General features: G+C 43.8%; 1 protein-coding gene across 8 annotated transcripts in view; it reads left to right on the top strand.

The window, feature by feature from the left end:
• The window catches only part of nav1a (neuron navigator 1a), a 75,486-nt gene that overhangs the window by 60,041 nt on the left and 2,880 nt on the right, over positions 1-12,565 (top strand). For 5 of the 8 annotated variants that reach the window (XM_086141852.1, XM_086141853.1, XM_086141848.1 and 2 more), the window contains 23 exons: positions 158-980; positions 1,099-1,611; positions 2,209-2,250; positions 2,615-2,763; positions 2,891-3,073; positions 3,176-3,255; positions 3,434-3,457; positions 3,644-3,721; positions 5,012-5,095; positions 6,160-6,268; positions 6,352-6,473; positions 7,424-7,608; positions 7,690-7,852; positions 7,935-8,133; positions 8,227-8,315; positions 8,411-8,509; positions 8,619-8,790; positions 9,673-9,938; positions 10,716-10,867; positions 10,955-11,026; positions 11,106-11,311; positions 11,422-11,540; positions 11,872-12,060. In XM_086141852.1, coding sequence (XP_085997978.1) covers positions 158-980; positions 1,099-1,611; positions 2,209-2,250; positions 2,615-2,763; positions 2,891-3,073; positions 3,176-3,255; positions 3,434-3,457; positions 3,644-3,721; positions 5,012-5,095; positions 6,160-6,268; positions 6,352-6,473; positions 7,424-7,608; positions 7,690-7,852; positions 7,935-8,133; positions 8,227-8,315; positions 8,411-8,509; positions 8,619-8,790; positions 9,673-9,938; positions 10,716-10,867; positions 10,955-11,026; positions 11,106-11,311; positions 11,422-11,540; positions 11,872-12,060 — 4,118 coding nt within the window. The remainder of the gene's footprint in view (positions 1-157; positions 981-1,098; positions 1,612-2,208; positions 2,251-2,614; positions 2,764-2,890; positions 3,074-3,175; positions 3,256-3,433; positions 3,458-3,643; positions 3,722-5,011; positions 5,096-6,159; positions 6,269-6,351; positions 6,474-7,423; positions 7,609-7,689; positions 7,853-7,934; positions 8,134-8,226; positions 8,316-8,410; positions 8,510-8,618; positions 8,791-9,672; positions 9,939-10,715; positions 10,868-10,954; positions 11,027-11,105; positions 11,312-11,421; positions 11,541-11,871; positions 12,061-12,565) is intronic. The other 3 variants (XM_086141850.1, XM_086141851.1, XM_086141849.1) reach the window with 3 other exon arrangements.

Genomic DNA, 12,565 nt, shown 5'->3' with positions numbered 1-12,565 from the left:
GCCTAAGCTGACTGTCTGTTCATTTAGTCACAAAGTCAGACCAGTAGGTGTTCTGATAAGATATCGTATCCTTAGATTGCCTGTTAATTCTCACTCATCACAAGATAGTGCTAACCTATTAACCGCTGTTTTGTGTCTTTCTGCCTTTTCTTGATAGGTACAGTCAAGTCAGATGGAAAGCCATTAGATAAATCTCGATTAGCGGTCAAAAATTCAGGTCTTCAACGCTCCTCGTCTGATGCCGGCAAGGACCATCGGAACGGCGGTAGTTCTTGTGAGCAACGTAAACCTCCGTCTGGCCTGGTCAGGCCTTCAGCTGGTGGAAACTTTGGTTTTAAAAAGACCAATGCCGCCACCTGTAACAGCACAACTATCACCAGTACGTCAACCGGATTGAGTACAAGTGGCGGCACCATACCCAGCGGCTCTGCGACTGTTGGAAAGATTCCCAAATCTTCCGGTATTCCTGTCAAACCAGGTGCCGGTGGTGGACGTAAAACTAGTCTTGATGTTTCAAGCAGTGACCAGAGTGGTTTTTTGTCCCCAAATGCCAGAACCTCACTCCAATACCGTTCTCTGCCTCGTCCGGCCAAGACAAGCACCCTCACGCTAACCCGACCGAGCTCAGCTCGCCCAGTGAGCACTTCCATGGATACGGGCTCTGGGCTGATCAAACCGTCGACCATGGCACCCCAAGGCACGAGACATAAAGAGCCAGCCTCGGGGCTTGGTTCCGGGACAGGGATTAGTAAGACGGGGGGCCGCGGGATCCCCAGTCCCAGTCCTGTAAACCAAACTGATAGGGAGAAAGAGAAAGAGCGGGCCAAAGCTAAAGCCGTGGTGTCTGATTCAGAGTGCGGAGGGGGGTCCCTGAAGGGGAATCCTGCTCAGGTGCTGTCAGAGAATGGAGGGAAGCTCCAGGGACTGAAGCCTCCCAGCAGTGGCAAGGGCACAGATTTACCCTCACCCAGCACACACAGGTACTAAAGTTCATTTACTAAAATGAAACGCGCAAGCTTTGATTTCTTGGTGCCGTTGTATCGCTCTTTTTCAACATACAAAATGACACATTAAAAGCGTCGTGTTTTTGTCTTTCAGATTATCTGGTATACGGAGTCTGTCAAAGCCTCCCTCCGTCGCCCAGCTTGACAAGCTGAACTCAAACAGCCTGGAGGTTGGAGTTCAAGACTTGCCTCCGAAGATCCCTCCCTACTCAAAGCTCCAAGACCTTGCTAGCTCCGGGGGTAGCTCCTCAAGCCACTGCCTAACCCCCAGTCCTGCTCCCATGCTAAACGTCAACTCTTCGGCTTGTTTTCAAGACACGGGGATGGGGTTGGGACCCAGGCAAATGACTTCTCTGGGGGTTCAGGGAAGCGCAGGAAGCAACTCTCCCCTTCTCTACCCACGACTTTCCGGGGTCCATCGCAGCATGGAGTCACTGCCATTGCAGATGAGCCTGGCCCCAGAGCTGCAGGAGAGGGAGAAAGACGGGGAGAATTCGGCGAGAGGTTACGCCACCACTGATTCCAGAGATAAAGATAGGCAAGAAGACAGAGGCACTCCCACTAGCTGGAGCTCTGGAAGTAAAGTCGCCATGACCGTCACAGACAGGTGAGATGTAATTGTGTTGATACACACATATGTTAAACATGAAGCAATTTATAGCTGCGCAAATATACAGAAGGCACACATGCAAAGCAGATGTTTCGCCATCTATAAGCTTCTGCTACACAGTGGCTTCATCTAGTGGTCAGGTTGGGAACTGCGTTTTCATGCTTCACATTCAAGGGGGGAGGTTGTAATGGGGAAGCGTAAATGTTCTGCACGCCCGGGTCAAACATTTCACTGACGTTTCTAATCAAGAAATGGATGCAACATAGCAAAACTCATTTCATGAATCACAAATGATCTGAAGTCGACTACGAGCTACTACTCGATGCTTACTGATGTGCCAAATAGGATGTGTTGTAAACAATAAAATAATAATTTTATGTGATGTTAGACAACTTTTCACTTGGATTCTTAAATTTCATATAAAACAAAAACATATGTACATCATTAGCTCAAACACCAAGCAAATGCAACATGTATGCACATCTATTCATATCCACACAGAATGCGAGTGTGTAAATGTATCATTACTAAAGGACTATGGTCAGTGTTGTGCCAGAAGTAATATGTAATAATGCCAGTGTTTAATCTTCACAGTTCTCAGAGAGACCGAAATACACTCCCAAAGAAAGGTTCAAGGTAAGTTGATACACATATACATTTGTGTAAATACATATGTATCAAATACATATGTATAAAATATGCATATGGATCATGCAAAGATCGATGTTGGCGCGGTTAAAAGTTATTCCAAATAATGAAGTTCAGACAAAAGTCTCATCTGACGATAACTGCAGTTAATTTACAGTACTATATTATTTCGTTTATTCCACTTTGTATCACACCAACTATTAGTGGCGTAGCAAAGACAGTCCTTGTATTGTGTGCTGTTTGTGCGTGTGTAGGTGTGTGTGTTTGTGTGTGTATATTCTCTCCTCCATAGCATTCAATGTCATGTAGCCTTTATTACGATCAGCAGTGACACTGCCCTCCATCTGTGTAGTTTCTGTGGTGCCTCCCAGCCTGAGGAGGATGGAAAGGAGAAAGGAGAGAGGAGACACTCTCATACTGTTCTCAGTATGACGGACTCACTCACCCTGCCAATGCTCTCCTCGCCAACCTCCCTGCCACGCTCCTCAAAGACCAGTATGGGTTCGTACCGATCCATGATAACAAATGTTAGAAAGAATTTGTGAACAAAACTGCGGTATGGACAATTTGTATACGTTTTATATGTCATGGAGAATGACATGCTTTGGCCCCTCTACTGTTGGATCAGTACCCAGTCCTGTCGGAGGACCTCCAAGGATGACCCGGTCTAACAGCATCCCGACGCATGAAGCATCGCTGGAGCTCTATGGTGCGTCTCCGCTCGGCAGCACGCTGTCGCTGGCTGAACGTCCTCGCAGCATGGGGATGATTCGCTCGGGCTCATTCAGGGACAAAGAGCCCAATGACGAAGGTGCGGTTATTAAATGATATATTTTTAGAAACCTGCTCTGCTTTGTCATGAGCCCATTAAATTGATATTTCTCCAATGGTGCATTTTGTCGTTTCTTTTCAGTTCATGGGTCTGTTATCTCCTTGGCTTCCAATGCGTCTTCCAGCTACTCCTCGGTGAGTGTCAGCGGCATACAGACACAGGTAGCTATCATTTCTTGTCAGATATTAAGAAGTGTATGAGGTGTTTTTGTTCGCATGCACGTGGATGCCTGACATTTCCTTCCTCCCTCACGATTGACGTTAGGAATCGTCTCTCCTCTCCTTCGGTACTTCTAGTCTTTCTCTAATATCTTGACTTTCATTCCTGCTGCATCTAAAGGCTGAGGAAAGGATTCAGGGAGAGGTAAGCGTTCCCTTCCCTGTCCCACTTCTCAGCTCCCATCTGTCACTTTCATCCTGGCCGTCTACGTGGGGACAAGTCCGTCATTCATCCCATAAACAATAACCTATTCAAGCACTTGCCTCGTATCACCCACTGTCAGCCTTTGTGATCTTGTCATGAAGCAGCAAACCGTTTTTTTCCTCACAGCAAATTCGCAAGCTGAGGAGGGAGCTGGAATCGTCCCAGGAGAAAGTGTCCAACCTAACCACCCAGCTGACAGCCAATGTGAGTAGTGATTGGCTGCTGTCATTCAGTCCATAATGACTACAGTTTACTTGGAATTCATGTCACAAAAATCATGATGTCAATCAAGTCATTGGGGCGAGGCCCAGGATAAGACCAGCAGCATTCTACACGTTTTGTACTGTCAAGAAGATCCTATGAAAAGACCAACAGCATAGAAAGATTACAAAAAAAATAGCCTCCGAGGTCTAACATACCATATAATACAACCACAATCCCAAGCTGACTCTGTCTCAATCTGTCAATAACAGACGTCTGCCTGTCAGCTCTCAGTCCACTTTAGTGATTATGATATGCAGTTGTTGTGTATTCTATTCCTAAATCAGTCTAATGTGTCCAATCCTGCTATTGTATAGTCATTGCCGCAACCCAGCTTTAAAACAAACAAAAATAAATCTTCCCTAAAACAATTGAATTTTTGGATCTGATTACAATCCTGCAAACTTCAAATCAGAAAAACTGAAAAAAATGTGTAATTTGTTGATGTAGCAAGATATAGACTCTCACCATGTCTCATTTTTTCTTGTTTTATTCACTCATTAAATCCACTCCATTGTTAACTCTGATCTGTTCACATGGTAAAAAGTCAAATTTAAACCTCAGAAAAAAAAATACGCAGAAAACAGACGTTCGAAGCCATAGACCTTTTCAATGTAGTCAGCAAATATCTCATTCACCCGGGGGGGCGGAATAATCCTGTCGTCTTTCTGAGCCTCTCCCCAACTCATTTACACCTCTATGCACACACACATGTGCACGCCTTGCCCTTTCTCCCCTACTTACAAGGTCGTTTTACCTCGAAAGCATTGTGAGTCCACTGACCTTATTATGTGAAGACGGTAAAATGGGCATAACAGATGGAGAGATCACAAACCCACTGCGCTCAGGATTAATGACTGAGATGTACCCAATTTTTCACAATATTAATATGTTCTACAAAGGATTTTGAAAAAAAAAAAAAGTAATTAAATCTCCCTTCCTGCTCTGGGCTAAAGGACTATGTATGAGAGAAATTAAGCAGGAGAGGAATGTCCACGGCACAGCTCCTTTTCACCTTTTCATATCATCCGGGTTTTGGCACCTTGAATACAATGAACGAAATTAACACTTTTATCATAAATTAAGTTACGTTATAAAGTAAACCATTTATCCCCGTATGTTTTTCAATTCACACTACCGTAGATGCCGTAGTCTGTTGTTTTTAATTATGAATAGTAGTATTTGTGGATAATCGGAATGGGTGTATGTGATTTTCTCATTTTCCCAAAACAGGCTAACCTGGTTGCTGCATTTGAGCAAAGTTTAGCCCTGATGACAACCCGGCTGCAGAGTCTCTCATTAAGCCACGAGCAGAAGGTATTATCTCATCCGCACTCGTCCACACAGACATGAGCGAACTTGAATTCCGGCAGCATTCCATCAGCGTGTCGGGAGTATTTAACAAACAACATTTGTGCTAACATTGAGCAAACCGACTTTGACTGCAGCCTACGGTGAAGAGGAATGCGGGTTAGGGGGCCCAGGCTGCAGTCCCACAGAATGATAATGTGAGAAGGATCAATAAATGAAAAAAAAAAAAAAAAAAACACACTAATGGGTGAAGGTTTAGCCTGAATGAGAGCACAAACAGTTCACACTCACACCAGTCATCACATTCCTGCATTCTTCTGCCTTAATACCATTATTGGTGTGGATCAACTGATGAGAGCCCGAGGTGGTGTTCAGTGTGTGTGTGTGTGTGTGTGTCTGTTAAAATGTGAGGAGTCTCTCTCTCTCTCTCTCTCTTTCTCTGTACTTCATGCCTTACTGCTCCCGCTGAAAGCCCCGTCCAGACAACTCCTGGAGAAGCCTTTGTTGTTCATGCCAGCGCGCTGACCTGTGCAGCTCAGCCAGGAGCTCAGTGTCTGTAACCTTAAGGAGAGCCGGGCTCCGAGCTCAGCGGTGTGGGATTTTAGACAAATAAGCGCAATTGGAAAAAAAATGGTCTGCTCAATTCTCTGTATTATATCAGTTCTCAACACTTATGGCCAACTAAAATGTCATTATGTTGCCCATAAGACTTTTGCGGACATATATGTTTATCTGTGGAATTTTATTCGACGTTGTATTATTTACTCCTGATTAATCAATGGGTTATTTAAAGATATGCCCCTTTTACATTTATCATAGGACAACAACGCACAAAAAATATTCTGAAATAGAAAGTGTAAATAAAAACAAATAAATTTCTCAATGAATCACCGACAGTTTTTTTTTATTTATTTATTTACATTTCTCTCTCTCAATTTATCACCTTGTGGCCTGAACTACATTAGTAACATAATAACTTATTTGTGACCCGGTGTATTTGAAACTATATGGCCCCCACTTTTTGTGACACATCGTAGATTAAGACACACTTTTACCTCATGTATGTCCAGGACACGGAGCTGATGGAACTGCGAGAGACCATCGAAGCCCTGAAGACCAAGAATGAAGAGGCCCAGGCTGTAATACAAGGAGCTTTAAACAACCCAGATAACATGAAAGGTTTGAAAAGCCATCGTTTCTTTACCTTTGTGTGTTTTAATCGCTTTGCCTGTTGTTTGACATAGATTTCACTCGGTTTCTAGACCTGCGGATTCACCGTCAGAACTCATGCGAAAGCATCTCCAGTCTGAACAGCCTCACCAGCATGTCAAGTGTGGGCAGCTTGAAGGATCAAGATGCGAAAAAGAAGAAGAAAAAGAGCTGGGTAAGAACCGAAACCGCCAATTTGATACTATATTCCTAACAAATGCCTGCTTTTTTAGTTCTTAGTCCACTTTATTGTTATGACATGAAGAAGTAGCATGACTCCATTCCAAAGGATGACCAGTGTCTCCCTCCTCTGTGTTGTGTTATTTTGCTGTTTTCAGGTCTTCGAGGTAAGTACAGTTTTGTGTCCCTCTATTGTGTTCAGCATGATGGACCATGAAAACTACAAAACCGGCACCAAGCACCCCCCATTTCTGCTGATTGACCTCCTGAGCCACTATTTGGCCACCCCTTATGTGGATATTACATTTGATTAAATGGTGATAATTTAGTGGGAGTGGCAATCAGCAGACTTGGTGTCCCATTAAAAGTCGATTTCTCCGTTTAGTCGCCAGAGCTTTTTTTTAAAAATGTGGATTTCATTTTTTCTGCATTCACACAGGGCTATATTGTCTTTACTATTTGCCTTTAGTAAAACTGACATCTGAGATTGACCCGCCATCTGCGACAATAATATTGGCTTATTTTCAGCACATGACTCAAAGTCTAAAGGAATAGTTTAACTTACATACGTCATGGGCTTTTCACTGAAGCAAAGTGGAACTTGTTGAGTTTATCAAGACTGATACGAGGGAAACCTTTCTAATCCCTCTCTTGAATTAAATACTTAGCTTTCGGTTTATGTTTAATGTGGAGTAAAATGATCCGCTTGTGCCCAAGAGGCCTCACAGTGGAGGGAAGATCCCAGAAAGGATGGGCGGCGAGCAGAGACATTTCTTCCAATTTATTTATTTCTAAATCTTTGCACAGCTGTAACTATTCCTTTCATGATCTGCATGTGTCATATTAAGGATTCTAACAACTTCTTCGTATTAACATTCTAACCAATATATTCTTCAATGAATTTTGGGCTAACTGTTGTGTCCTTCCATGTCATCTTCATTATAGCTAAGGAGCTCCTTTAACAAGGCCTTCAGTATCAAGAAAGGTGCCAAAACCTACTCTGACATCGAGGAAATTGTCACCCCCGACTCCTCGGCTCCCAACTCCCCAAAGATGCCTCACGAGGCAGGAGATGACGGGGAGAAACCCCCCACGTCACTCAACCCCTCTACATCCGCCACCTCCTCTGTGTAAGCCTCCGAATATTTATCGAATCGGATGTCGAGTTTGCAGTTTTGACTGACGTTCCGGCCTCGCCTCGTTCCCCTCAGAATTATGGAGCTGAATGAAGAGGGAGAGATTGAAGAGCGGGCAGTTTCAGAGCTCCGCTCCGAACTGTGGGTGAAGGAACGAGAGCTGACAGACATCCGACTGGAGGCTTTAAACTCGGCTCATCAGCTGGAGCAACTCAGAGACGCCATGAACAACATGCAGGTTTGTGCGTCTGACTGCGATACGTCGCATTGACATGTTAACGTATTCTCCAATTTACCATCTCCACCTGCGCGCATTACAGTCGACAGTGGAGAACCTGAAGGCGGAGAATGACCATTTGAAAATTGGGGGTCCGCCGCCTCCCCCGGGCTCCGGCCCGACCTCCTCCACCTCACAGCCTACTGGTCTGGCTTCTTTCCTGGGACCCTCGGTGAGACAGCCGATGAGCATGTCCCTCACCAAGTCCTTCAGCCTCAGCCTGAACGATTGCAAAGATCCAGGTAAATGACAGGAAACTTCTCCAGATATATTTGTCCCCTTTATGAACATCTTGTTTCAAAAGTGTTCATTACATGTTGTTCCTTTCTTTAAAGATATCACCGTAGTCGATGGGCTCAGTATGCCGTCTCAGCGGGACGAGGTGTGTGCACGAGTGGTGGTTCGTGTTGGAGATCAAACTGAGGTAAATATACACCCCTATGTTGCTGGAGAAGTTAATTATTTTTAAAACATTGTAAGTTTAAATAGCGTAAATCTTTAATTGCTCTCTCTCTGCAGGACAGTAAACCACCTCAGGAGCACCACCTGGGCTCAGTGCTGATCAATGCCAGGACAGACTGGACCGGTCTGGACACCGTCATCGCTAAAACTTTCAGAGTAGGACAATGTTCTCCTTCACCTTGTCGATGTGATCGTCTCAAATGTGGCGCGATTTGGTGAACGGATCCTCAAACGTGTGGTAATTGTATTTCCGTTTTATTTCTAGGACTATCTGGCTCAAGTGGACCCCACGATGAGTCTTGGTTTATCCTGTGATTCGCTTCATGTGTACCAGCTAAACCAGAGCGGGCGGAGGGTGATTGCAGGGGACAAACCCCAGAGCTCACCCTATCGGTGCCTCGGCGGCGGTCCGGCGAGCATCTTTGTGTCGCTGAAAGGTCAGAGGTCGCCTCCTGCTGGAAGCAGCAATGAACCGTGCCTTACTCTTCAGTCGCTCTGTTCAAAACCCACATGAAAAGCATTAGTTGATGATGTGGTGCGCTCATGGACAGTTGCAGTTACAGGCTGTAACTTGATTAATTCATATTTTGAATGTAACTCACTGGCTAAATTAATAGCATAAATACATTTAAAGATTATTGGAGCTAGTAGTATTAATGATTGTAGGGGGTGGCAGTGTTATGCGGGCAAATGTAAATTTCACCTATTATCATCATGACGAGAAAAATTATATATACTGTATATAGAGACTGCACTGCTATGTTTAAATATGCACATTCAAGGTATTTGTTTTTATTTAGGACAATGTACTATTTCACTCAGCGCATTTGTACTTATATTTGCATCATACCTCATCTCAGCATGTTGAAAAATTTGTGTGTCTTAAACAGCTTTAGTAATTTCTCCAGTTGCACAGCTCACTTGATTGTATCAATTTTTATTCATTGTATATTATTAAATTGCATAGTATATTGTTGCATTTTTCCATTTTTCCTTTTGTTCCCTACACCATGGAGCTTTTGTTACATTACATTACATTTGATTGCATTTGGCAGACGCTTTTATCCAAAGCAACTTACAATAGAGGACATATGATTTTGTTGTGTTGTTGAAATACAGCGATTAAGGCTATTGTATTCTATAAAGTTCAAGGCTTGAACCGTTTCGGAAATTATGATTGGATAATAAAGACAAGTAGATAAAAGATTGTATGGTATGAATTTTGGCCATTTTAGGGTTATTTTGTATTTTTTTTCTGTTGTTAAATAATTCGATCTGACCACTTTGCCCTCTCTTTCTCACTCTCACGCTCTCCAAAGGTCTCAAAGAAAAATGTGTCGACTCACTGGTGTTTGAGACTCTGATTCCTAAGCCCATGATGCTGCACTACATCAGCCTGTTGCTGAAGCACAGGCGCCTGGTCCTCTCCGGGCCCAGCGGCACAGGAAAAACCTACCTGGCTCAGCGCCTGGCTCACTACCTCCTGCAGCGCAGCCGGAACAACTTGTCCGAGGCCGACCACGAGCCGTCTCTCGCGGGTCACAGTCCTGCCGTGACCTTCAATATGCACCGTCAAACACAGACGGTGAGTCCAGCCGGCCAGCCCCTATATCAATGTGTCTCAAATAGTGGTGCGTTGCCGGGGAGGCACGTGTGACCCCGGGGAACGTGGTTATGTTGTAGTGTCAGCGCTGTGGTGTCGTTTTTTGTTTTTTTTTTGCACCGAGCATTCGCACACACAGCACAGAGCAGGAGATACGAAGTGCAGTGACAAACCCTCAAAATATTTCTCAGGGATGATGGGATGATAGGAAAGGCGGTGAGAGATGAAGATAATGATGCAAAAAAAATCACCTGAAAGCTAAGACGAGGAGATATGACGAAGCGTGTGTAGCGCTTGGCCTCACACTGACTTCGGTGGGAGATGAGGAGATGCTGATCAATTTGAATTTATTGTTATTTATTCATTTATTTATGATTTTATTTTTCAGTATCAAATGGTTGAGTCGGTCAAAAAATGTTTATAGTTTACATAAGGATTTAATTTTTTTACATTGATGCACTTTAAATCTTTTCTGTTACAGGCTAAGAAAACAATGTTAATAAAGTAATTCTTTGTTGCAAGTTGATCTATATTTCTCTTTTTTTCTTTTCTTTATTGAGGATACAATGTTATGCAGAGGTGTACATCTCACAATTTTAAAAATAATGATAATATTTGCAGCGGAGAGTGGGGGGGTGGGAAATGTTTTCTTCTTCGGGGGGGCTTAACAGAAAATAATTGAGAAGCACTGCCCTATAGAGATCTCAACAAGGATCTTCTCAAATAACAATATAACTTCCCCTATATTTGCTTTCACAGGAGCTGCAGTTATATCTCTCCAATCTAGCAAATCAAATTGACAGAGAGAGTGGAGGAGAATTGCCGCTGGTAGTCATCATAGATGACATAAGCGATGCAACAGCCATTACTGAGCTTATTAATGGTGCACTCACCTGCAAGTATCATAGATGGTGAGTCGCTTTGAGAGATCATTTCATATCAACAAACGAGACTATGTATTGAAACATAAATGCAATGTAATCCGTGGGTTTTTCCAGTCCTTATATCATCGGGACGACCAACCAGTCGGTGAAGATGTCATCTAACCACGGACTACACCTCAGCTTCAGGTGATCACAAAGTCAAATGATACGATTAAAATCAAATTTGAAATCCATCAAAATAAACACATCTTTCCTGTGACCACAGAATGGTGATATTCTCAAACAATGTGGAACCGGCCAACGGCTTCCTACTGAGATACCTGCACCGTAAAGTTGTGGAAAGCTACCAGAGGGAGGAGCAAGATGCAGCAAAGCGCCAGGCTCTCCTTAGTGTTCTGGACTGGGTTCCACAGCTCTGGTACCACCTCCACACCTTCCTGGAGAAACACAGCACCTCAGATTTTCTCATAGGTGAGAGATAACAGACGCTGGATCATTTCAGCTCGATTTACTGACTCAGCTCAGAAACCAGGAATTTTCAAAGGGGCGAGGCAGTAACAAGAACCCGTTTCCTCTTTCAGGGCCATGCTTCTTCCTGTCATGCCCAGTATCAGTAGCAGAATTCAGGCAGTGGTTCATCGACCTGTGGAACCACTCCATAATACCATACCTGCAAGAGGGAGCAAAGGACGGCATAAAGGTGATGACATAATATTTCATCACCCTCTCAGAATAATCGCCTAAGTCATATTTTTACAAAACATTTTATCTTTTTTGCCTAAATCATCTCCTCATGATGCTGACCACTTCTGGCAAAATTGCCTACATCCTCATTTAAACAGATTGTGCCATTCTGCCCCTTTAGTAGAAATTGCCTATGTCAAGAGTGTGTCAAATGTTTCAGTTTTTTGTGTTTCCAAAAAAATCTGAAAAAATGACTTATTCTAAAAGGATGACGATTCGCATCCACAAAAAGTCCCTCAAACTCTTTATATGCTATTTTACCATAGGCTTCTGTTTCTTGCCCCCAGGTGCACGGGCACAAAGCGGTATGGGAGGATCCAGTGGACTGGGTGAGGGGGACCCTCCCCTGGCCCAATGCACAGCAGGACCAGTCCAAGCTCTTTCACCTACCTCCCCCCAGCATAGGGCCACCCAGTGAGGAAAAGAAACCCCCTAAAGATACACCTCCACCCAGCACACTCGAGTCGGACCCACTGGTGCGTGAAAGTGAGAGGGTTCAAATGGGAGATTTAATAGGTCTGGAACCTATGGCTCGTGAGCCAAATATGGCTCTTCCGGTGACGGCAGATGGCTCCCAGAAAATTTTGAGTTGAAAAAAAAACAAAAACAGTTTGGAACTGATTTTAAAATACTTGTGATATTTCTTCATAATACTGTCATTTTATAGTAAACAGAAATTAGATTTGAAGATAAATTTCACGGGTCAACCGTCGGTCGGGTCGGGAACCGATGGCCGATGGCACATTTGGTTCAGGTGAAGAAATCAATTTTATTAGATGGCCGGCTAGTTTATCCTTGTAACAGAAAAGATGGTGAAAAGGAAAAAAAGGACAATGATTACTGAGCATTCCAGGCTGCGTGGACAAAGGAATTTGCATTTGGATCGGCGGTATGTCTCATATGCAGTGATAAAATTGCATCGATGTAACGGTCAAATATGAAGCGACACTTCGAACAAATCCATGCAGCACCAGAAGTCGC

Source organism: Fistularia commersonii, chromosome 34 (genome assembly GCF_037954325.1).
Source record: "Fistularia commersonii isolate RoL2024-O1a breed Wild chromosome 34, RoL_Fcom_v1.0, whole genome shotgun sequence".
In the NCBI taxonomy this organism is placed as follows: Eukaryota; Metazoa; Chordata; class Actinopteri; order Syngnathiformes; family Fistulariidae; genus Fistularia; species Fistularia commersonii.
The sequence above is the reverse complement of the archived record's forward strand: the minus strand, read 5'-3'. Positions and strand labels throughout refer to the sequence as shown.